Consider the following 27,297-nt stretch of genomic DNA (forward strand, 5'->3'; position numbering starts at 1 on the left):
GAGGCGTGATGACGTGACACTCAACTCCTCCTCCCACAGCCATCGAGCTGCCGTCCATTACAGTATATTGTGAAAAAAGAGGTTCAGTTATGACCATTACGTGTTGAATTTCGAAATGAAACCTGCCTAACTTTTGTAAGTAAGCTGTAAGGAATCAGCCTGCCAAATTTCAGCCTTCCACCTACACGGGAAGTTGCAGAATTAGTGATGAGTCAGTCAGTCAGTCAGTCAGTGAGGGCTTTGCCTTTTATTAATTAGTATAGATATAGATATAGATATGTATATATATATTTATATATATATATGTGTAAATGTATGTATGTATGTATGTATGTATGTATGTATGTATGTATGTATGTATGTCTAGATAGATATATATATATGTAGATATGTATATATATGTGTATACATATATGTAGATATGTGTATATATGTAGATATGTAAATACAGTATATATGTAGATATGTAAATATATATGTATATATGTGTCTGTCTGTGTGTGTGTGTATATATATATATATATATATATATATATATATGTGTGTGTGTATGTATGTATGTGTAAATATGTATGTGTATGTATGTGTATATGTATATATGTATATGTGTGTGTATGTACTGTATGTGTGTATATATATGTTGATATGTGTATATATATATGTATATATATGTGGATGTGTATATGTATATATATATGTATATGTAGATATGTGTATATGTAGATATGTATATATGTATATGTATATTTATGTTTATGTGTGTGTATATTATATGTATATATATATATGACAGCAAAACTCATAACAATGACAACACAATTACATTGACAATCATGTTATGTTATTTTTAAAATGTTTCCTTTTCTTTTTCATAACCTCTTTAACACTCTACTTCTCTGCTGCGAAGCGCAGGTATTTTGCTATATATATATACTGTATATATATATATGACAGCAAAACTCATAACAATGACAACACAATTACATTGACAATCATGTTATGTTATTTTTAAAATGTTTCCTTTTCTTTTTCATAACCTCTTTAACACTCTACTTCTCCGCTACGAAGCGCGGGTATTTTGCTAGTTTTTTTATAAAATTCGACAGGGTAGCCATGAGGGCCTGCTGCTTTCCCACTCTGAAGTGAGTTTATAGCATTTATAGCATCTAGTAATTCTGAGGTTTATCCAATTCCTCTGCACTGAGAGTATCTATTTGTGGTATCAGTAATGCATCCAGAAATGCATTATATTATGTCTTGTTTTCTTTAAACACTTACAGTACTCTCTAAATGTGTGCATTATATTTTTATGGTCAATGATTTTGTCTCTGTCTGTGTTGGTGATTGCTGGGATTGTATTGTGAATTTCTTGCTTGTGGATTTGTTGAGCTAAGATCTTATTAGCTTTCTCTCCATGTTCATAGTAATGATGTATTGATTTAAAAATGAGTTGTTCAGTTTCTTTAGTTGTGAAGAGGTTGAGTTCTGAATGCAGATCCTGTCTTTTCCTATTAATTTAGGAAAATTTAGGCAACTTTACATCCTTTGAAGCATTCATTATAAATATTAAAACAGATTCCAACACAATTATAGTGCTAGTCTATAGACCACCAGGGCCGTATTTATTGTTCATGTCTGAATTTAGCAACCTTTTATCTGACTTGGCTATACATTATGATCACGTAGTACTGATGGGGGATTTTAATGTACACATTGATGTGGAAACTGACACTTTTAGCAAATGTTTTACTTATTTGTTAAATTCAGTAGGATTTTGTCAGAATGTCAAAGGTCCAACTCATAATCATAACCACACATTAGATTTAATTATAACTTACAAAGTTGAAATTCAAAATTTAATTATTACTCCATTAAATGAAGTTATTTCCGATCACTACTTAATTACATTTGATTTAGTCCTGCCCTTGCCAACATACTCCCAGATTAAAACAAAGACAATGCGACATCTAGATTGTAATTCTGCTTCAAAATTTATAGATACTTTGAGTAAGTTGAGTGTAATTGTGGAAAACCATTTAGATCAGTTAACATCAAATGTAAACGTGGAAAACAATTTAGATCAACTAACATCACATTATAATGTGACCTTGAGAGATGCTCTGGACACAGTGGCACCCCTTAAAACAAAAGTGATCAAAGCACATAGAAACTCTCCCTGGTTTAATGAAAACACTCGAGCTCTTAAATTAGAGTGTCGAAAACTGGAGCGCAGATGGAGAACAACAAAGCTACATGTCTTTCAAATTGCATGGACAGAGAGTGTTAATAAATATAAAAAAGCCCTCTTTAAAGCTCGGTCAGAATATTATTCTACATTAATAGATAGCAATAATAAAAATCCTCGGGTACTGTTTAGAACAGTGGCTAAATTAACAAATGGAAATTCAGATGAACAGTGCAAAATACCAACAGACATTAGCAGTACAGACTTTATGAACTTCTTCAATGAGAAAATTAAAAATATAAGATCCCAGATCTCTGCATCACAGGACAAACCAAATACTAGCTTAGCAGACCCTGTCTCACATTGCACTCAGCACTTTAGTAATTTTAATCCTGTAACTGAGCAGGAAGTCTTAAGTTTAATTTCTAAAATGAAGCCCACTACTTGTTCCCTAGATCCAGTGCCAACAAAACTAGTAAAAAGTGCAATGGATGTTCTTGCAGCGCCTATCTTAAACATTATCAATAGTTCATTATTGCATGGCACAGTACCTGATACACTAAAAGTGTCCGTCATTAAACCTTTACTTAAAAAGTCAGACCTTGACCCACATATACTAAATAATTATAGGCCTATTTCAAATTTACCGTTTCTCTCTAAAATACTAGAAAAAGTAGTCACCAGTCAGCTTCAGACACACCTTACGCATTACAATTTATTTGAGAAATTCCAGTCTGGTTTTCGCACTGGTCATAGTACAGAAACGGCACTAACACGGGTTGTAAATGACATTCTGATATCCTCTGATGAAGGAAACTCCACTGTAATTATGTTGTTGGACTTAAGTGCAGCATTTGACACCATCGACCATTCTATTTTACTGCACAGGCTAGAAAATGATGTTGGGCTTACAGGCACCGTTCTCGCTTGGTTTAGTTCTTACTTATCAAATCGATTCCAATATGTACAGAAATGTTCTGACAGTACTCCATCATTATACACAGAAGTTCAATATGGTGTCCCGCAGGGCTCAGTACTGGGACCTTTACTGTTTTCACTGTACATGCTTCCACTTGGATCTCTCATTAGGAAACATAATGTTAATTTTCACTCATATGCAGATGACACCCAGTTATACCTTTCATTTAAATCAAATGAAGTTTCTCCAATGTTGTCTTTAATTAGTTGTGTTAGCGAATTAAAGGAGTGGATGAATGAGAACTACTTGTCTTTAAATACAGATAAAACAGATGTTAATTGTTGGAGGGAATGATGCTGATCACAACAATATTTTGTCATCATTTAACTCAGTTGGAATCCCAGTCAATTTTACTGAATCAGCCCACAATCTAGGAGTTATCTTTGACTCTAGCATGTCATTTAAAGCGCATATTACAAAGTTGTCCAAAACATGTTTCTTCCATCTTAAAAATGTTAGGAAATTAAGGCGCTTTTTAAATAAACAGGATTCTGAGAAACTAATTCATGCATTTATTTCTAGTAGGATTGACTACTGCAATGCGGTGTTCACTGGATGTTCAAACTGTTCTTTATACAGCCTCCAGTTAATCCAAAATGCGGCTGCAAGAATTATTACAAGAACAAGAAAATACGAACACATAACTCCAGTTCTTAAATCCTTACACTGGCTCCCAGTTAAGTTTAGGGCAGATTTCAAAATCCTTCTTTTAACATATAAAGCATTAAATGGTCGAGGTCCAGCTTACTTGTCTGAACTTATCATGAGTTACAAACCTGAGCGCACATTAAGATCTCAAGATGCCGGTCTGCTTATGATTCCAAGGATTAATAAAATAACAGTGGGAGGTCGAGCTTTTAGTTACAGGGCCGCTAAACTGTGGAATGGTCTGCCTGCTACTATAAGAGATGCCCCTTCGGTCTCAGCTTTTAAATCACGGCTGAAGACTCACTACTTCAGTTTAGCATATCCTGACTAGAGCTGCTGATTAACTGTACAGACTGCATCTCTGTTGTTAGTCATTAGCACTTAAAAATAAGTAACATGACAGTTATAATTGTATACTAACCCTCACTTATTCTGTTTTTGTTCTCGGTACTCAAATGTGGCACTTGGTGCCATGGCCCACCTGCCAAGTTGTTTTGCCTGCCTAAGGAAAAGTCATCCCAGATGGAGGATCGCAGGAATCGTGGGAAAGAGGGGTCCTTTCATCGGATTGGCTGGCCCAACACTGTTTCAGCCGTGGAATGGCCAAATGGGGGAGGCAAATTGAAGGATGAGGTCTCTAGGACTCTACACAAATCCAAATCTTATTATGGGATATATCATCTACTGTTAAATTCTGCTCTGTACTTCTAAAAATTTATATTTTTTATTTCTTACTATATTGAGAAATTGTTCTGTTCTGTGTACTGCATTGTATTGTATTGACCCCCTTCTTTTGACACCCACTGCACGCCCAGCCTACCTGGAAAGGGGTCTCTCTTTGAACTGCCTTTCCCAAAGTTTCTTCCATTTTTTCCCTACAAGGTTTTTTTGGGAGTTTTTCCTTGTCTTCTTAGAGAGTCAAGGCTGGGGGGCTGTCAAGAGGCAGGGCCTGTTAAAGCCCATTGCGGCTCTTCCTGTGTGATTTTGGGCTATACAAAAATAAACTATATTGTATTGTATTGTATTAAGTGCCTCACTTGGACACCTGGCATGCTCTTGATCTATTCTAGTAATTTCACTGAGTAGCTCTGATACCTTCTTGGTTTCCAATTTATTTTTGTGGGAAAGATATGAGATAATCTGTTCTCTTAAGAAAACCTTCAGGGTTTCCCAGAGTATTCCTACAGAAACCTCTGGAGATGTATTTGTCTCTAAAAAAATCAATTTGTTTGGAAATAAATTCTATGCTCATCTGCAAGATGAGTATGTGGGGCATAATGATTTTAGCTCCAAGATTAAAGGGGCATGGTCAGAGACAACAATAGTGTCGTACTTACAAGATTTAGATTTAGGCAAGAAATCGTTATCAACAAAGAAATAATTCTTGAGTAGCAATGATGCACTGGTGAGTAGAAGGAATGTGCTCTTGAGTTTGGGTTTATAAATCTACAGGGGTCTGATAAGCTGTGATTAGTTACAAACTGTGTAATTGTCTTTGCAGTGTTAGATGTCATCGCCCCTGCAGCAGGAGGCCTATCTAGGTCTGGATTTAAAACACAATTAAAGTCCCCAGCCATTGTAACAAAATCTAACTATAAGAAAAAAATATTTTTAATTTCTATTGCATTTTTGAATAAAATCCGATATTAAAAAAAGATTTTTTAGTGACATTTTTTTAGCTTGTCTGCTCATGGCCTCTGCTGTGGGTGGAGTTATAACAACCTGACAAGCCCTTTGCACCAAGCCATGTTCTGCTTATTGTCCTACATTTTCCCTCTTCGGTTCCTATTTTTTCAATAGTTATGTCCTACCATGGCATGTAATAATGGACAGATGCATGCTCACATGATATGATTATTTTTGTCACAACTTATTTTTCAGCCATTACATTCTGTTTTGTTATTGTACATAGCCTACAGATTGAGATTCACATTGAGTGGCAGTGTAGTGAGCACATAAGAGTTTCATTGTACTTTGTAAAAATAACCTAACAATAGTCCGTAAATACATGAGAAGATCATACAAAACTCAGGAAGACCCTGGTGCTGTTAGCCAGGAATGACAGCTGTCCACTACTTGCAGAAGCTGGCATAAAAGGAGCATAAACACAGACACAGCACTAGCTTAGCTTGTAAACTATCGGCTTGTTTGGAAGTCCTCTTAGCCATACCTCCCATGACAAATTAATAGTACAGCTTTCACAGCAAAAGGGAACCATGGGAAAGAGTGGCATATGGGTTGCCTCTGAACCTGGGTAAGTGGATTGAAGCAAGAGCGTGTGTTGCCATGTGGTGAAAACAGCCGCTTTTGGGTCATGGTGTCAGGCTGAAAACTGTAAAACGTAGTGAGTGAAATGAAAACAGAAAGATGTGACATGATTGGTACATTTGCGCAATGACATGATCCTACTAAACCCCAGGTTACACCCCACAATCCTAACCTAACTTCTGCAAAAAGGGAAGTGCAAGACACAGATCAAACAAGAGCTGGAAAAATGGGCTTAAAAATGAGGGAATAAATTAAACCTCACCACTAAAGGCAGAAACAATTGTCACACACATGCGTATGGGAGGCAGCTAAAGGGCTTGAAGGACTGTAATTCCACGCCAGACTAAGGGGCAGAGTACACTAACCCTTTTCCTCTTTCCTCTGCAGACCAGTTACGGGAAATCCCGCCTGCCCCGATGATGTTTCTTTGCCTTAACAGAATGACCTACAATATACGGGGTGGCTATCCCAAACCTTTTTTTAGCATCTTTTTACATTTATTGGTGTGACACAATAAAAATTAGTGATTTATGGGCAAAGAAATGCAACATTGTCTGAGAGTAGAAAGTGACTGTAATGGTGCACAAGCGAATATAGCTTATCCAGAACATTAAAATACATGTGGAGTGAAGTTAACATCAGATATCAAAGACTCATATATTTTTTATTTTATGCAAATTGATGCAACTTCAGAACAGCACAACATAGTTTTAGAAGAAGATGAACAATGGAAGTGCAAAATTATCAGAGAAAGCCATGGGACAGTGCAGTGTCTATACTTTTAGTACTTTAATTCAGCATCAGAAATAATCAAGGGCATAGGGGAAATATGCTCCCAAATTAAATAGTTTTGCTCCTTAAAACATAAGGGTAGAGCCAAAAGATGCCCCCAAAATTATGCATAATATTAGTAATAATTTAATAGATATGATTGTCACTATCTTTTCTTCACTTCTCCATATCTAGCCTTTTATGTGCTAACTCCATAAACATTGCCATTCATTAACTATAGCGCTGCACAATGGATTACTGTGAAAACTACTACGAGCACTAAGAATAATAACATCCCACAACTGTTAAACAGGTCAATTTACCAATCATTTAAAAACAGAAGTTGAACAGTTGCTTAAAATATAAATGCATGCTGACAGCTTACCACAAATGTATACCAAGGCTTACTGGGTTTTCCCTCATAATACTAATAGTAGGTCTAGTGATTCTGTGAACAGAATGACTTTCTTGCAGCTTTTTAGTGAGGAAACAAGTGTTCTTAATAAAGAATTTACAGCAAAGCAGCACATTAATGGTCTACATACGTGCTATAAGGGGAATGTATATGTATGTAGTTGGGAGACTACACATTCATATTAAACAATATATTTATAACATAAAACATTCTCAATTATTGACCAGAAAGCATACTAGGAATGTCACAATACCAGAATTTCTGCATTTGATACCAATACCAGTGAACTTTCATGATACTTGATACTAATTTGATACCATATGTTCTGTCTTGTCCCTTTTTATACTATTTATTGTGTAGACTTTACCATAATGCCTCAATTCCTATATACTAGTCACACTGCCAGGTACTGTAGTTCAGCACTACCTCCCCCCGTTCACTTTTACATTTACAAGTTCAGGCTATTAGTTACAGTTAAAGAACAGACAGGAGAAAGATTTCTGTATTTAATTATGCATCACTGATAATATATTCAAATTATATGGAAGCAGAGTAAATAATAATAATAATTCATTACATTTATAGTACAATGTGAGTGTTGGTTAGAAACCAAACCATACAACCTAATAATACTAGATGTTTAGTTTCAGGAGGCACATAAACTAGTAGTTACAGTCTATTAAGGTTGTAAAAGTGGCAAATAGAGCATGCCTTTATAATAACGTCCCACATCCCACAGTCCTATATGCGCGACTCTGGATGCATGAAAGGTTTGCTTTGTGACCATGAACTATATACTTTACACTGGTTATAAAATTTATGGATGTTTGGGTGGACATCTGTAGACCTAGACATCAAAATCTAGGTTTGTACAGTATATGAATAAGTTCTCAATAAATAAATAGACCATGATAACTTAAATGGCTCTTGTCCCCAATAATATCGCACTACATCTGTAGCGACCTCACAAGCTTTTTTTCATGGGACCTCTTGGAGTGATTGGCTGCTCCTGTCCTACTTCTTTGCTCAGCAGGAGGGACCCTATCCCTGAAGTGCTACTACTCCAGACAGGGTTTCTTCCCTGACTGGAATGTCTCCTCTCCACTGCACCAGCTTGGGCTTGATTCTGACCTTTTCTTTCAAATGCCTTCTCTTCCACTTAAATTTTACCTTGTCTTTTCTTTATTTTCATTTTAACTTTTCTCTGGATCTCTATATTTTCATTCTTCCTCATCTAATTCACTCGGTCTCCTTTAATACTACTGTGGGTACAGATGACTTGATTACAACTTGTGGATTGTCAAAGAGGAAACTGGCTGAACTGATCATGCCTGCACATAAATACACAATCTGTTAAGTTCCCCATTAAATACGCTGTGGACGTACTGCTATACAGCAGCACGCAAACCACACCCACCAAGCCAGACTGCACTGTTTTCAAACTAAAAGCACATACTGCCCTAGACTCTTGATGCGATTCACCAAAGCAAGCTGAATGGTAACAATAAGTTGCCATCTAAACCATCTTCCTCTCACATATAACCATTATGAAAAGCATTATGTCCAAACAAAACAGTATTAATACTGTACATCAGAGTAGAACATTTCAAATATGTTGACAAAAAAAAGGAAGTTACTCTGTTTATATTTTTACAGCTTCGTAATACATAAATTAAGTGGTATTGTAATGTTCCTGTTAGACATAATGCATTTGTGAATAAAACAGAAAACACAAGTAAATCTGTAGAAAAAATATAAATAGTAAACGTAATAAAAGTATACTTAAATTAAATGGCACCTTGTTTCTAGGGCAGACTTCTCAATAAGCCATTTGTTGTCTTCTCCAACCTTCTTTTGAGTTTCATTAGTCGATTTGTTGCTTGCAAAAGGAGTTTGAGAAGAGAAAGATGAAGAAATTGGAGAATAATTGTGGGGTATTGAATAAAATGTGGAGAATAAAATTCCAACATTTGACATCAGGGATGTAGAAAAGTTATTCAGTTCATTCTGAAATTGGCATAGATCTCTATAGAGAAAAAAGAGAATGGTGTTTAGAAGAAATACATCATCTTTTAACAATTTTTTGTATTTTGTATGATATTCTGAGATTTTTTTCCAAATTCACTTTATAAACTCTTAAACGTCAACACATATAAAGCATTTCCTCATGACTAAGCTCCACTGTTATCACCAATAAAACCAATTACAGTAACTATATATGATACTTTGGTGTTCTATGTAGTGTCTTAAACAGTTCAACTTATTTTGAGTATTTGGTCAATGCAAACAAAATTAGAAATACTGTGCAAGACACAATAAGTGATAAAAAAGTAGTATGTAGAATTCATTTTTAAAAACCCAGTATACATGATGGTACACTAGGGTAGATAATATACTGAGTCCTTACAATTAAGTACTCTAGCCTGCATTTGTTTGTTGTTTCACAGTGTCTATTGGATATACATTGGAACCTCGGTTCACGAACATCTCTGAACACGTACAAATCGGGTTACGACCAAAAAGTTCGCCAAACTTTTGCATCTATTCACGGAGACACACTCAGTATACGAACAAGCCAGTTTCCCTTTCGGTTTGTGCGTGCCGATGATTTCCGTACGTCTTCAGTCTCTCCCTGTGCATTCGCTATGCAGTGAGCGAGCGAGGGACAGACAGACAGACAGACAGGCAGGCAGGCAGGCACACGCACGATAGAGAAAGAGACATGCGCGCGCACACGCACGCGCGAGAGAGAGAGACACACACGCACACATGAGAGAGCGAGCGCCGCATAAGGCCAAGAAGGCAGTTAAAGAATGCACGGGCTTGCTTTTAAAGAGACTGATTCGAGCATTGTTTTAACCTTGTTGTATTTAATGAAGACTTTTTTCTATTGGATTTTAACCTCCACTTCACTTCTGTTTACAGCGATCGGTTCGTAGCGTGCATTGTTGCAATGTTACTTTTCTTGGTGGTTTATTAAATTACAGATTTTTCAAATGTTCATTTTTTTCCCTGTGCTTAAAACTCATTAAAAAAAAGTCTCTGTTGTTCAAGGTTTTCTCAGTGTTATTCAATATTTTTACATTTGGTTTACTATTACACTGTGCATTCTATGGTATAATTAACTACATTTGTGCTTAAAAATCTTTAAAAAAAATATATTTACATACAGTTCGTATGGTCTGGAACGGATTAATTGTATTTACATACAATCCTATGGGGGAAATTACTTCGGGTCACGGCCAAATCGGGTTACGACCAGAGTTTTGGAACAAATTACAGTCGTACCCCAAGGTTCCACTGTACTTGCATAGACCACTACAACAAAATTTAATTATGTTAAGTACAGTGGCTTGAACTTTTTAATATGATATCTTTCATGTTGTAAGCCACTAAATGTCCTTTAAATTTCCATTTATAATTGAGATAATGGTAAAGCAAGTCTTGTCCATTGTTGAGTAATGCATTATTTAGTATTGGTTTAAGCCACCACAGTACCACACCAAAGTACTTTGATTCTCATCTCATCTCCTACCTCTCTGTCTCTATCTACATATACTGTATGTTTCTCTCAAACCAGGCCTTGAGTATTGCATGGGTCTCACTTTTTAAAATTGGTTTTATAAATTGCATTACAATTAATTTATTACAAATCAGTTATACAAATAATGCACCCAAATCAAATCCAATATCCTCTTCCCCACTCAAAGAGCAAATTATTATTTAAAAAAATCTAACTTACAGATATCAAGGCATCCCAAGGGTTACCAGATATTGAACATACTCAGTCAATTAAGAACAATATTAATATGTGTATATATTTATCATATGAACTGCCTTTGTAACTTTGATTTTTCAAAACACTTTTTATTATGCAGTGAAATTCTACTAGGTTTTTATTCTGAATATTAATGTTATAAGGTTAGCAATTATTGTGCAACCAAAACTATAAGGATTAGTAAAGAATTTATTCCCAGAAAGTCTTAGCCTGAGACATTCTGAATCCATGTGACACAAGAGATAGGTGTCTGATGACAATGTTTAGTGTAGATATTGGCAAGATAAATCTTCCTTTTGTAGAATTTTGAATAGAATTTTGAGCTGGAACATATTTTACGCAAACAGAAGTAATATGCTATATCAGTATCTTAATTTCCATTCATTATCTGAAATTCTTTTTGAAAGGTCTTGTTCATAATGCTGCTTCAAATTATCCAACTTCTCATACCACTTCAAAAGAAACATGTATAATCTGGAAAAGCTAAATACATGACCATATAGCCTCCATATCAGATACTGCTGCATAAGATGCAAATTTATTATCAGTATAAAAAGCTCTGACAGTCCCAATATCACATGCCTTTCACATGGCGTGAATACTGCATATAAAAGATGATGCTGGGAAATACATTAATATTTTGCAAGAGTGCAAATATAATTAAGAACTTGGACTTAAAATGTCTCATTTTTAGGCATCATACTGAGTGAGTATCAAATCGTCACATTCCCATTTTGTTCACAGTAATGGTTACTTATGCAGTGCAAAGTATATAAGAAGGAGCTAGGACAGAATTTCACTCAATGGCTAATCAAGCTGATTCCTTAGAGTCTCATAATTAGTATAATCACATCTCAGGTTTAACTACAGCAACTAGAAATTAGACAGTCCCAAACCAATTTTGTTTTAGATCTTTGCAGAACTGATTCTTTAATTTGTGGGCTCTATATGTTCCAAACAAAGTTATAACTATAATTAATATATACATTTGTCTTGAACACTAGGATTTTAAATAAATGCATGATGTGTTTAGAACATATGGAAGTGATGAATATAGGGATTAGGAAAGTACTGCACAAAAGGACTGGTTTCACTTTCAAGCATAGCACCCAACCTACACCAAAAAATTTAAAACTGAACCTGAAAAGTGGCCTGCAAAAATGTTACCTAATTTCTTAACTTGAATTGAACATCAGCTATGCTATAAGCATATTTTATTGGCATTGGCCTTCCAATGCATATAAATTCAGTGTGCAAGTTTCTCACACTTGCTAGGTTTGCTGTTCTTTCCCCCACTTGCCATAATGAATTATTCAAATACTTTTGAATAACTTTAAATCAGCAATATGCCCAAAATGACTATTCTAAATGCTTCTCTTATACTTCACTGTTCCTTTTTGTTACAAGTATGTAGCCTCTTTCTAATATCCACTTTGATATTAGAGCTTTGATTAACTTTTTCCCCCACGGTGTCCATAAACTCAGTTGTCATTCACTTTTCCTCGCACATTTCTCCTTGCAGTTTACTTTGAAAACACAAACTAACCAACACCCAATATTAAAATATGAAACTTAATTTACACATGGGTCTTTTCCTTTTGGTTGTTTTTTAAGTGGTTTAACATTTCTATAGACAATAGTTTTTTGTGTTTTCATGGTCATGTAACATTGTTTTAAAGGGATGCGTTAGGCTAGCATCAGGACACATACTGTATATAATAAAATGTGAAAATATTACATTTTCAAAGCTGCTAAGTGTGAAAGTTAACAAAATTAACAAACTAAATGACAATTCAGTTGCAGAGCTATGATTCATTTGCAAACCTACATAGGTGCCAGAAACAAGAATTCTTATCTGATGGTTTTCTAATATGTAAACCCTGCAACATGATGATTTCTCTCTATTAAAATAAAAATATTTTGGGAAGATAGACGAGACGTGACTTTCTCAGAAAGACACTTTCACGTCCCATGAGACGAGACTTTGTGCCAAGAGATTTAACCATGCCCAGGGCCGGAAATAAAAGACAAAGAGTACATGACAGTAGAACGTCGTAAAGAATTCAAAAATGTTGGCGCAATACACATGCAGAGCAGCTGACAGATAATGAAGTACAAAAATTTGAAAGTCTCAAAAAAATGATAGTAAAGATCGCATTAGTGCAAACAAATTATTATTTGGTGAAATAATGGAACAGCGAAAAGAGATTGAATATATAGTTCGGATTTAAACTTTATGTCGGAGACTCGATGATCGTCTAATTCATGTTACCATCAGGGAAAAGTAGTGTTTGTTCCCAATGAAGAGGCATGTTTGCGAGAATTAAAAGATTTGCTGTTTGGTGAAAGTGAAATCCCGCGAGAGAAAATTTCAAGCCCCGCGAGACAAGACTTTATGCAAAGAGATTTGGAAGAGTCCTGCCCACATCTAAAACATTTACAACCACGCACACGGTTCACTCATTTCTCATTTGTGTAAATGCTATTGTCAGACACTGTTCATGTAGAAAGAAAGAAACGATAATCACTCAAGGGCAGTTATACGTTGCGTTGTCACAATGTAATTCCAAACACAGTATCAAAATTCAATGCGATATTGACAAAAAGGTAAAAGCGAAAAGAGATTGAATATATGGACATCGGTGATATGACAGAAGTATGTAGATATTGTCTGGCTTTAAACTTTAAGTCGGAAACTTGTAGATCGCCTTATTCGTGTAGCCATCAGGAAAAAGTAGTATTTCTTCCCAATGAAGAGGCCTATCCGCGAGAATTAAAAATTCTGTTGTTTGGTAAATGTGAAATCCACATACGCGAGCAGCAAAGATGCGAAGTTGCTGGCATGTAGCGCAGGCACAGGGTTTGGTGAGGGAAGCGAGCAGGGGGCAAAGCCCCCTAGTTTTCTATCAAAAAAAGTGTATTTTCCTCCAGTACCTAATTTTGTTTTCCAAGTTAATAGATAGTTTGTTTTGACAGTGTGATACTGCAAATACTGAAGAGGTAAGTGGCACTTCTACTGGAGAAAAGGACAATTCTACCCTTCCCTGCCAAGCAAAACTCTGCCAGAAATGTCATGTCATGCTTCCAGTAGGCTATATTGTTAAGTTACAGTTTATTAGATAACATCAAGCATAACTGAAAAGACAAATAGACATTTAGAGGTTTTTTTTGTATCTGATCAACACATTTTACATTTTGGACCTCATATGAAACTTTACAGCTTAAAAAACAAACACAAAAAATTCACCTGTTAGCTACATTTTCAGTGAATAACCAACAAATATCCAGCTCAATGTACAACTCCACCCACACCTTTCTTCTTCCTGCTAATACAGGTTTCCCACCTACTTGCTTATGACTGTATACTCAAAATGCCCCTGGCATGGATGCGGCTTCAAAATCCATCCTAGGGTTGCTTACACAACTTCTAGACATGGGGTATGTCAGATTTGCTGACCACAGTTGCTGATCTTGTTGCCCAGCCATGCCAGTTTAATCAACTGAAAATCACTACACATGTAATATTTAACAACAACCTTCTTGCACAGTTATACTCAGCCCTTTTTTCTGTTAGCCAATAAAATGCTGTTTGATAGAGTCAGCACAGTACGAAGGGTTAAGAGCTATGGCGAGTTCAGCAGCAATCTTGTCCCTTTCCTTTCCATTCTGCCATTGTACGTAAAACATGAGACATCAGACAGAGAAGCTTCTCATCTGTTTGTGAGGTCAAAAACACCCACACCCCTCATTCCTCTCTACTGCATTCTATGCATTGCACTTCCAGATGAGCATTCATTGGTTATCAACTCTCATGTACACAGAGCCTGACCCTACAACTAAAGATACAATCAAATCTGTTTGAAAATATAACATAGCCTTAAGAGACCAGAGGCCTCATGTGGCTTAACATCAAAGCATGTTTCGACCGTTCGTAAATCCTATATAGAGTATATTACAAAACACAGCACACAAACATGGACTGCCTCTGTCACCTAAGACAGGCGAAGATGAGTGCATGGATATCACAGACGCTGTTCATCAGATATAGACACAATAGCAATTCAAAGATATTTAGATGTTGCATGCCAAATGTAAGGCGACCTGTGTGAATTGCAAAATAATATTTACTTCACAAAATGATTTTCTTTTATTTTTTTACACCTTCAGTGAAAATGTATCTTTCAGTTCTGTACATACAATCCGTTTCGATTCACGGCGTGTACTGGTGGCAGTCTGGACACTGCATGATGGCAAAATGCTATTGCTTTCTCATTGTTGATTCGATTTTTTCTTTTATTTGTGACTCCCGCAGACAGACCAGCAAAGGTTTTTGCAGTTCTCCTCTTCAGTCCTTTGACACATCAACTTCACATTCACTGAAATTTTCACTTTCTGTGTTATTCTATGGTATATAGCAATGACATTACTCAAGAACATGGTCAAATTTATACTGTGATTAGATCATGAATATTCCTTTTGGTTACTTATGGGAGGTGACGGGCAGTCACTAAAAGCTTGTGCACAAGTGCAAAATTTTATGATGTATTGACATTTATAAAGGGACTTGACATTGCACATGGAGTATGTATAGTTTTATAAATCTGATTTTTTGTGTACAAAAAAACATTTTTGCCTTTTGAGCGTAGCATGGAATCTAAGCAAGGCTTATACAGTACATGAAGCCCCAGGTCTTTTAAGGCACCTTCCTAGCTCTGTGAACTGCATGGGGCAAAACAAATCTGAAACATTTCTTTCTGGAACCATGTGCTATTTAATGGCCATGAGGTGTTGCCACTTTTGGTGTTCCCTCCTTGGCTGCTCTATTTGTTTTCATCCATCTCTCTCTAAACAGAGGAGAAGGATAGATAAATAGCCATACATGTACAGAGCACAACAAAAACAAAACCATACAGTAGTTTGCCTCTTGGCCCTAGCTATCACTTGTCTTAAACCATTTTCCATCAGGTCAAGCTGGTAATCAAGTATTAACCTTTCAAATACAATCAAGCATTCTTCTGATCAAATATAATCTCTCTCTCTCTCTAATTCTCCTTCATCACTACTCTCCTAAAGTCGAAAACCATTTCTTTGGGTAGCTTTAAATCAAATCTCAGAGTCACTTACATAGTCATGGATGGCATGATCAGGTTAAAGGGAAAGTAGGGTATGGTTAACAACATTGGCTTAAAGAGTTGGTACATTAGGGGTAAATACATTCACTAGGTTTCCATTAAACTGTTAATATTTCATGTCAAGCCTGTTTGAAATTAGGGGTTTGCACATACAATGCTGTTATAACATTGGTTAGTTCTCAAATGAAATTTGATTAATTTCAAATTAATTAATTAAGTTAATTACAGGCTGGCTAAAAGACCTTGGATAACATTTGTACTAAACACAAAAGCCAATTAAAGCCACTCCTAATTCACTTAGTGACAAAATAGACACTGCATCACTGCTAATGTGAAGAAGACTGAACACAACCAGACACACTCAGGTCAGGTTGGGAAGCATGCACTGGTACAGCATGTTGCCGCACCCACCACACAATGAAACAGCTCAGTATTCTGGTTGGCAACCCCCCAGGCAAACACGCAGTCCAGACCCACCCTCCAGAAATGACTCTCCATCTGCCCTAGCCAGGTCTTACATAGGTGTCCCCTTGGCCTGATCCAGTCACTCGGGTCCTCAACAATGAGGATCCTGCGAGCCGGATCACCCTTGGGGAATTGCGGGTACATGGCCGTAGTGCCGTAACTGACGCTGCGTCACAATGCAGGTAGTGTGCCTCATTTGGGACTCCATGAGCAACTGTTCATTAGACACAAAGTCAAATCAGCGGTACCCAAGGATTCTCCGAAGAAACACAGTACCAAAGGAGTTCAGTCTTCGTTCCAGGTCACTGGATAGCGTCCATGTCTTGCAACCATAAAGCAAGACAGGAGGCACCAGGACTCTAAAGACTTGGACCTTCATCCTTTTGTATAGATATCTGGGGCCTCATGTATAACGCCGTGCGTAGAACTCACACTATAACATGGCGTAAGCACAAAAGCGGGAATATGCGTACGCACAGAAAAATCCCAGATGCAGGAATCTGTACGTATGCAAACTTCCACGTTCTTCCGCTACATAAATCCCGATCAGCGTGAAAAGTAACGCACGTGCACGCGCCTTCTGTCCCGCCCCAACACCTCCCAGAATTATGCCTCTTTGAATATGCAAATCAATATAAATAGCCTTCTGTGAAAAAACAATGGGAAAAGCACAGGGGAAAATATAAGAATTTCAGCGAATACCAAGTGGATGCAAAGGAAAAACGTACTATTTGTTGGTTTAAACAGTGGTATAATCAACAAAAGGAAGTTGATCGAGTGACAGAGTGTCGGAGAAACTGGAAAGCTCGAGTTCACAAAGTCGCACAGTGCCCGAAATAAAACAGAAGTCACATATCAAAGTCGCCGTGAAAAGGCAAGTCGTAGCCCACCGTCTTGAGTGTCATATGAAAGCTTATTAGGGTACAGACAAAAAAAAATAGGCACACAGTGGGGAAAAAAGCACAAAATGTCAACTTTAATCTCAAAATTTCCACTTTAATCACGTAGTTTATTTTGCCATTAAAGTAGAACATCATAAACTTCATCTCAAAATCGTTTAATTTACTAGTTTCTCAAATTCCATTGTACTGTAACTAAAGTAGCACGTTAAATGCTTTGTTCTGTATTTGATCTTCTTTGTGCTCTGTATGTGAATCACTATCTGCTTCTTAAACGGGCTGTCTCTTTCTCCGACAGGACACATAATCCATTACATTCGTGATATTATAGCTCTCTGAATAATTAAAATACTGAGATGTATACGTGATATCTTTTTCATGATGATAGGAATGAAAGCATGTTATTAAACATGGGAACACGGTGGCGCAGTGCTTGTTCATGTCTCACGCAAGAGGCTTGCTGCGCCATGCATGACCTTATTACAGAAGTACTGTCTCTTTCAAACGTACTAATCTCCAATTCCAGTCCTTACTTTTCTTTCTCCAAATACCCAATTGCCACACAATCAGCTCTGTAATAAACGTGAAGCCATTTGTAAGCTTAGAATGCCGATTCTTCAAAACTTTTAAGGAACACTGAAATATCTTCGTAGTACATGTTTAATTATTTTATCCATCTATCCTTCCAGTGTCGCGTCCACACCAGCAAGAATACAACGCAATGCAGGAACAAGCCCTGAACTAGCTAGCGCTGCGGCACCGTGTCCTCACATGTTTAATTATTAACAATACAGATTATTTAAATGAAGTTAAAGTTTTATCTGTATAATAAACATATTTTGCTGCATTTCATCTTAAAAATGATATCGTCATCATATGTAAATACGCGCTTTATAAAGTGGCACAGGTTGTGCAATATTATAACTGTAGTGCAAGTTTACAGTGAGGTAATTGTACTTATAATTACAAACAGTTCTACAAGGAGCACTTATAGTTCTTGGGATGAAACTTTTTCTAAACCACGAAGTCCGTACAGGAAAGTCTCTGAAACATTTTGCCGTGGCTCAGGCAGCGTCTGCTTCATGCTGTATAACGATAATTCTCTTTCCAATTAGCTGCTGCTGTGATTCCCCACTCAGATACAGTGATATAAATACTCCGAGTGGTGCAGTGAGAGTAATATGGAAAAACATGATCTGCTGTGGCAACCCTTAACGAGAGCAGCTGAAAGAAGAAGAAGATGCATTGAGAGTAACAACGCTAAAGCAGTCATGGTATTTGGGATACTATGGCTATTCCTTGGACCATTATATTGCTGCAGGTTAATTACAATCAGATGCATTACACTAATAAACAATATGCAGATAGTTTCAGTGTATTGATAAAGCCGTGTCAGGAATGTAGATCTAAGAAAGAAAGGGTGACCACACAGGAACAGTAGCACTGCTTTGACGCTGGGTGCCGCCAGTCTGCAAAACCAAGCGGAGAAATTGCGTACGCCAGGTGTTGTGATGTGAGATTTTACATATAACTTGATGAATATTTTGTACTGTATATCTTTATTTGTAATTTAGACAAAGCAATGTAATTTAGTGTTTACCCCCCCCCCCCCTTAGGAATGGGTCTGTTTGAATTTTACGACAGGATTTCGGGGATGTGTGTTTTAAACCAATTTGGCAAGTGTTTCCTTGCTAAAGTCATTTCTACCCCCCGCAAATGGGCTAAGGTGTACTTTAACATATGGTTTGGGGGCAGGTGTTAAGATGTTCTATTTTCCCCATTGGTCTGAGGTATGGCTGTTTGGAATTGGCTTGTCTCAGAGGCCTTTAAGTACCATGATGTCCTATTGGCTCTCGGGATTGGACAGAACATCTATAAATGTATGTGTTTAACCTCAGTATCTCTCTCTTACCAACCAACATATGATGAAGAAGCATCTCTCTTGCTAACCTGTGATGATGAAGAGAACACAATGAACAGCACAGCTCAGCAGCCATTTTGAACAGACATGTAGCTGAAAGCTGAGCACCAATGATGCCTTAACTAGAGACATTTAATAACTAACAAGTCTGTGTGCCACCTGAACTACGTATCATCATTTAATCAGGTTGTATGGTTGCCAATATGCAAATATACTTTGCATTTTGTTATTATTTATGAATATTATCAATAATACATTATTTTATGTGTAACTTAACTTCTGCTTGTTTTTTTTACTACATCTAATTGCCTGAGGTTATAGATATAGAAGGAAAGGTGGGGATAAGTTATATACAATAATACCTTATAAACAGTGGTAAGTCTGTGAGATAAGGCATTCTAAGGCTACATATTAATAATACAATAGGGGAAAGTAGAGCAATATATATATTACTCTACCAAGACAAAACAATTGGCGTAGTCGGGTAGGATTTGGGGTAACCATATTTTGCACCCTGTTTGCAATTACTGTTTTGATGTATATGTGTGTATATGTATGTGAATTTTAGGGCATCCAGTGTACAAATGCGGTGGAAGTAAAACATTGTTTGGTTGCTGAATGGAATATAACCAACAAAGTGTAGAGACTTCATGTGTGTCACAAGGACACCCGCATGTTTGTTAGTGCTGGTGGTAGTGAGTCCCTAATTAAAGTGCTAGGGAGTGAGAGGACATGCGTGCGTCATTCATACGGCATTTAAGTGGTTAAACTGCCAGGGAGTGATGGGACATGCATGCATCATTCATACGGCATTTAAGTGGTTAAAGTGCTAGGGAGTGAGGGGACATGCATTCGTCATTCATACGGCATTTAAGTGGTTAAAGTGCCAGGGAGTGATGGGACATGCATGCATCATTCATACGGCACTTATTCGTTTAGAATCTTTATGTATGTATGTGTATGTTTGCTTACAGGAGCAAAAGTTGGCCAACCCATAACGAAGGTGGCAAATTGTATTTGAGTTATTGTAGACTCAGAAATGCCTAAATTTAAATTAAAGTCAGCTATCTTCCAGTGGAGTGGCAGAAGCAAGCAGGCTAAAGCTAGGAAACCTGTAGTGCAGGTAGCGAAAACAGAAGCTAAGCTGAGCATGCCACAAAATGGTAGGGGGCTGGAAGGATTAAAATCAGGAAAACAGAAATCTGGTTTAAAGAAGACAGCTGCTGTTATAAGAGGTTTACTATCTTGTATTATTGGTGATAAGGAAGATCAGTATAGGGAAGAAAATAGCAAAGTGAATGAAAGTGAAAATGGAATGTTGTGTGAAAGTTTTGAACGATGTAACAGTTGGTGTGAAAATTGTGAAGTGCTAGCATGTAGAACACCCACTGCTGAAGTGGAAAGCACAGAAAGCAGGGGAAACAAGGACAGAAAACCACCCATGGTGAAAGTTAGGGCAATAGTAACTGGATCGGACTGGAACCCTAAAACATGGGTGGTTGACTTACCTGAGAGAGATGAGTGCTCAGATAAAGAGTGGGAATGTGAGTGCAAGGAAAAGGAGAGAGATGAAAGGAAGGGAAAACAGCAAGGATGTTTTCTTCCATTATTATTCTCCATTGCATCACAATCTCCAGGTGACTCTGAGGTCTGCCCAGTATTTAAAGAACATGCTATGCCGATAGATATTTCACCACTGTTAAGAAAGGTAACTAGTGCTGCACTGAAATTTGATTTAGGAGAAAGAAATCAGATAGAAGGCAGAGAAGCTGGTGAGTGTGAATAGCAATTGTTGACTAGAGGGCATGAAATGGATAATGGTTTAAAGATAATGAGTAAAGGAAGTGTGGAATTAAAACAAAGAACAATGGAAATTAATGGAATTCAAGTGTTTGTGTGTGAAAGGTCTAAAAGTGCTAATGCAAGAATGGCTGAGTTGGAAACAAAGTGCACCAGTTTAGGATTTGGTATGAATGAATCAGGACAAGCCAAAGAACAAAGCATGGGGGATGGTGCAGCAGGAAGGTTTACAAGCTCAGACAGCAAGTCAGGAATGCACAGGGGTGTGAAAGTCCCAACAGCTGTGCTGGGGCCAGCAGTAATTAAAAAGCACACACACTTAGGTTCAGTAAATCGAAACCTGACTGACCAGTTGTTTAAAAAGACAGCCTATGAATCTCCCAGTAATAAAATGGAGAAAAGTGAGCTGGTCTTGGGTAAAGAACACAGGTCAGTTTTAGGAGAGATGCTGGATCTGGCATTGGGATTTTGGAGAGGTTATAGCCCACACATTCAGGTAGCAGTTACAATAAAATAAAAAAAGGGCACACAGGCAATGAAAAAAATAGAAGGGTAGCGCAGGAAGACAGGAAAGGGAAAATAGTTATTTCTGTTTCAATTTTCTGGCCTTTTGTAATAGTGCAACTTCTATTGTAAGGTTTTACGGAGTTTGGGTTTGTGCAGGTAATAAATAGTGAAGGCAATTAGCAGAGTAAAATCCATGCAGGAGATTGGGTTACCATTAGCACATTGGAGCAGAGTGGCACTAGTGGCCAAGCTGTTCCAATGAATGCCAGGAAGCAAAGTTTGAGTGTTGGCACCAGGTTAACAACCAAGAAGATGAGATGGACAGAAACTGCTTTGTCACCTTCCATTTTGCAGACCTGCCTACATAGCGGAATGAAAAAAAAAGAAAGAGGAAAAGACAACAAGCAAAGACTAAAGACAAAGACAAAGACATGAAGAAGAACTGAATAGACAGCAAGAAAAAGACACTTACTGGGGTTTAAGTGAGTAACAAGTCCACAAGTCATGCAATAATAAGTCTAGTCAGAATAGCTATAGTTTAAAAGGAAAGGTTTGTTCATTACTGCAGCAAATGTATATTCCAAGGGGTGGAAACTGAACAAACCAGTTAGGAATGCCAAAATAAGGGGATTAATTTTGGGTTCATACAATATACATTCTGGGTATTAATTAATTAAGTGGGATAATTAATATAATTAATACTATTATTAAGGAAAATGGTATACTAAGAAAATTAGTGAACTTTTCAGGAAAGTAGGTGCAGCTGGGTACATTTGCAAGATATATAGGTTCCGATGTTTAGGTATAGTTTTAATTGGGAAAATACGGAAGCCCTGCTGAGGTTGTCAGCTGTGGTGCAAGCAGAGGGACCAGTGGGCCAATTCTGAACCAGGTGTTTAGCACATCGAGTATGCATATGGTGAGCAAACAAACTCTAGGGGTGGCCTACAGGGGGAATGATGAGTTGCATAGCTGTGATGTCTCATGGTGGTGATGCCAGCCCATACTGGTAAAGGCTGATGGCAGTCAAGAGTTGCACCATGGGTAGGAAAGCACAAGAGGCAACTAAATCAACCCCAAATGTGTGAAGAGGGGCTACACAGGTTGGTTTTGTGAGCAGTTTTTACAGTGGCACATGTGCTCTTACTTGGGCAGAACTGGTTGTACTGGCACCTGTGGCATGTTACCTTTGAAATTTTGATGTTAATTGTACAGCTGCATATGCTTAAATGAATAGTTTGGGACAGGGGTCTAATTAGCAGTTAGACACAAAACCAGTAAAGAACAAAGGTTACTTTTAGGAATTCACACAACAGACTAAATTGCAGTGGGCTAGTTTAGTGGAAGGTGTGGACTTGTCTCATTTTGAACCACCAGATCTGATGACATATGAAGACTGCTGAAAGCTAAAGGAACAGTTGAAGCAAGCCGGAGCAGATACAAGTCATCAGAAGCGCATCCAAGTTCTTCAGATTGTCTTTGAAATAAAGAAGATACGTAATGGACAAATGGTCACGGACAACTTTTAACACTGGGACAGCAAATACTGCAAATCAATGCACAAGTTATGCATCAGACTCGTTAAACAATTAAGACTGTTTATAAAGACATTGTACAAAACATTCATCAGGGTGGAGTGTTGTGATGTGAGATTTTACATATAACTTGATGAATATTTTGTACTGTATATCTTTATTTGTAATTTAGACAAAGCAATGTAATTTAGTGTTTACCCCCCCCCCCCCCCCCCCCCCCCCCCTTAGGAATGGGTCTGTTTGAATTTTACGACAGGATTTGGGGGATGTGTGTTTTAAACCAGTATGGCAAGTGTTCCCTTGCTAAAGTCATTTCTACCCCCGCAAATGGGCTAAGGTGTACTTTAACATATGGTTTGGGGGCAGGTGTTAAGATGTTCTATTTTCCCCATTGGTCTGAGGTATGGCTGTTTGGAATTGGCTTGTCTCAGAGGCCTTTAAGTACCATGATGTCCTATTGGCTCTCGGGATTGGACAGAACATCTATAAATGTATGTGTTTAACCTCAGTATCTGTCTCTTACCAACCAACATATGATGAAGAAGCATCTCTCTTGCTAACCTGTGATGATAAAGAGAACACAATGAACAGCACAGCTCAGCAGCCATTTTGAACAGACATGTAGCTGAAAGCTGAGCACCAATGATGCCTTAACTAGAGACATTTAATAACTAACAAGTCTGTGTGCCACCTGAACTACATATCATCATTTAATCAGGTTGTATGGTTGCCAATATTCAAATATACTTTGCATTTTGTTATTATTTATGAATATTATCAATAATACATTATTTTATGTGTAACTTAACTTCTGCTTGTTTTTTTTACTACATCTAATTGCCTGAGGTTATAGATATAGAAGGAAAGGTGGGGATAAGTTATATACAATAATACCTTATAAACAGTGGTAAGTCTGTGAGATTAGGCATTCTAAGGCTACATATTAATAATACAATAGGGGAAAGTAGAGCAATATATATATTACTCTACCAAGACAAAACACCAGGGTATGAGGTACCGTGGAAATGTGCGTGGCTTTACACCAAGTTTAGGTTTTATACATCGCAATTTGAGCGTGGAAACGTTCGTACGCAACATTTCTGTGCGTACGCACCGTTTATACATGAGGCCCCTGGAGTGTCGCAAACCCCTTTCCAGCAACCTCATGACCACCCATGCTCTCCCAATCCGTCTACTGAATTCAAAGGAACAGTCACCATAGACATGAATGTCACTGCCGAGGTAAGTAAACCTCTTGACAAGGTTGATACTCTCACTGCAGACAAGACACACTGCTGATGGCTGTGCCCAAGAGGTCATTAAAGGCCTGGATGACCTCCGACACACTGCTTAAACAATAATTACCTTCTTGGAGGTGACACTTGCTGCAAAAATTTAGAACAAAAAAAGAGAATCAGTTGTATACAAACAGTAATAAAACTTTTAAAAAGAGGCCAAATTCAATTTTGTTGAAATAGGCAACTATCCTAGAATTCTGTATTTTCATTTTACAAAGACACACGTTGCCTCGATGTACCCCTCTACTCCACAGTTTAAAATTACAAATCAAACAATTCAGACATGACATTGCCGACTTTAATTTAAGGGTATTTCCATACATTTCGGTCATACCATATAGAAATTACAACACTGTTTATAAATTGTCCCCTATTTCAGGTCCATAATGTTTGGGTCATAGGGTCATAAAGCAGTCATATTTAGTACTTTGATGAATACCTCTCGCAAGCAATGACTGTTTGACGTCTGCAATTAATAAACATCACCAGGTACTGAGGATCTTCTAGGGTGATGTTCTGCCAAGTCTCCAACACAGCCATCTTCAACTTGTGCTCATTTCGGAAGCTTGTCTCCTTAAGATTTCTCTTCAGCATATGGAAGGCATGGTCAATTGGATTTAAATTGGGTGTCTGTTTTACCAATTCAAGAATTTTCCATTTCTTAGCTTTGAAAAATTCCTGTGTTGCCTTAGCAGTATGTTTGGGATCATTATTTTCTTGTAGAATGAAATGCCGTCCAGTGAGTTGAAATATTTACTGGAACTTCAGCAGATCAGATGTTTCTATACACCTCAGACTGCATTCATGAGTCTGTGCCATGGTGGTGCCTCAATTTTTTTGTTTTTAAACTGAGTTTTCAAATTAATTTTTACAGGCATGTGGTGCTATGCATGGCAACCTGTAAAAGAAGAAGAACAATAGTGGAGTATTTTTTTTCTCCTTCATATATGTAATGAATTATCTTTATGTGGTCGGAATTGGCATGGTGCTTTAGTGTACTGGAGCTGGCTTGCATCTTGGACAGTATATTTTAATAGTAAACCGTGTATAAACAGATAACTAAAAAATGTGCATTTCACAAAGCTAAGCTTAATTGGAATAGAATCATAAAAAATACCATATTTTTTAAGTAAAACAAAGAATTGGATCCAAAGTAGATAAGCATTTGGCCCAAATGCCAACCCATATCATTCAGATTTTATAATTAGCATTTGGGTCCAAAAAGTTCTCAGGCATGACAAATCTATAGCAATGTTTTTAAAATTTAAGCAATAAAAAAGCTAGGGTAAAATCTTGTTGCTGACAAGAGCAGACCCTTGCAAAAGACAAATTTTGTCCTGTTATAGATTGAATATTACAGTACTTTGTTGGGTGAGTATAGACACTAGTGATGAGCAAATTCTGCAATGGTCACTTTACCTCCAGTTTAGAGAAAGAAATGTTTGTGAATATTGTTGAACTGGATGAAATTAATTGAAGTCATTGAGGACAGACTAAGTGAACTGGATTTGACTGGATTATAAAGGTGCAATCATTTTTAATGTGTCCCTGAGGGCTAGGGAAATGTCTGCCAACTATACTGGACTGATTATTGCGGCCAAAAAAGGTGACCTGAGCTGTGTGGCAGCAGTGCAAACCATTCCACCACCGTACCTCCATGAGATCAAAGAAAAAAAGAACACAGTCAGAGACATGCAAACATACAACCCCAATTCCAAAAAAGTTGAAACACTGTGTAAAATGTAAATAAAAAGAGAATGCAATGATTTGCAAATCTCAAAAACCCATATTTTATTCACAATAGAACCCAGGGTACATATCAAATGTTTAAACTGAGAAAATTTACCATTTTAAGAAAAGAATAAGGTCATTTTCAATTTCATGGCAGTAGCACATCTCAAAAAAGTTGCTGGAAAAGTAAGTGATAAAGTGTTTCTTTATGAGATTTGCAAATCATTGCATTCTGTTTTTATTTACATTTTGCACAACGTCCCAACTTGTTTGGAATTGGGGTCGTATATTTCATCACAACAAAGCAGAAATGCCAAAGTCATAGTCAACAGTCAGAAAAAATTCATAAGATTGTTTTATGTTGATTTATATGAGAAACTATTGCACTGCGGTGGCACAGTGGTAGCGCTGCTGCCTCACAGTAAGGAGACCTGGGTTTGCTTCCCAGGTCCTCCCGGCGTGGAGTTTGCATGTTCTCCCCGTGTCTGCGTGGGTTTCCTCCCACAGTCCAAAGATGTGAAGGTTAGGTGAATTGGCAATCTTAAATTGTCCCTAGTGTGTGCTTGGTGTGTGTGTGTGCCCTGTGGTGGGCTGGCGCCCTGCCCGGGGATTTGTTCCTGCCTTGCTCCCTGTGTTGGCTGGGATTGGCTCCAGCAGACCCCCGTGACCCCGTGTTAGGCTATAGCGGGTTGGAGAATGACTGATTGACTGTTGCACTGTGTGCTTTTGAGAAAACTGAGTTTTTCTGAAAAATATTTAGTCCTGGGAGAAAAGAAAAAAAATGCAGAAAATTCAAAGTGACATGTCATGACTAAAGCCACTGGCTTGTTCTGTTTTTTGAAATCGTACTGAAGGCTCTCCAATCTGTCTGTGCTGATGCTCTGCACTTTTTCTTCTATCAAAAAGATAAAGACGTCTTGTAAATAGTAAGAAATCTTTGGTATTATTATTTCATTCAGTCTCCT

At 37.4% G+C, this 27,297-nt stretch overlaps 1 protein-coding gene across 3 annotated transcripts in view; it reads right to left on the minus strand.

Moving 5' to 3' along the window:
• LOC114656611 (centrosome-associated protein CEP250-like) overlaps positions 1–27,297 on the minus strand; it is a 282,216-nt gene that overhangs the window by 155,703 nt on the left and 99,216 nt on the right. For all 3 annotated transcript variants that reach the window (XM_051931364.1, XM_051931363.1, XM_051931365.1), the window contains one exon: positions 9,065–9,292. In XM_051931364.1, coding sequence (XP_051787324.1) covers positions 9,065–9,292 — 228 coding nt within the window. The remainder of the gene's footprint in view (positions 1–9,064; positions 9,293–27,297) is intronic.

Source organism: Erpetoichthys calabaricus, chromosome 8, assembly GCF_900747795.2.
Source record: "Erpetoichthys calabaricus chromosome 8, fErpCal1.3, whole genome shotgun sequence".
Lineage (NCBI taxonomy): Eukaryota > Metazoa > Chordata > Cladistia > Polypteriformes > Polypteridae > Erpetoichthys > Erpetoichthys calabaricus.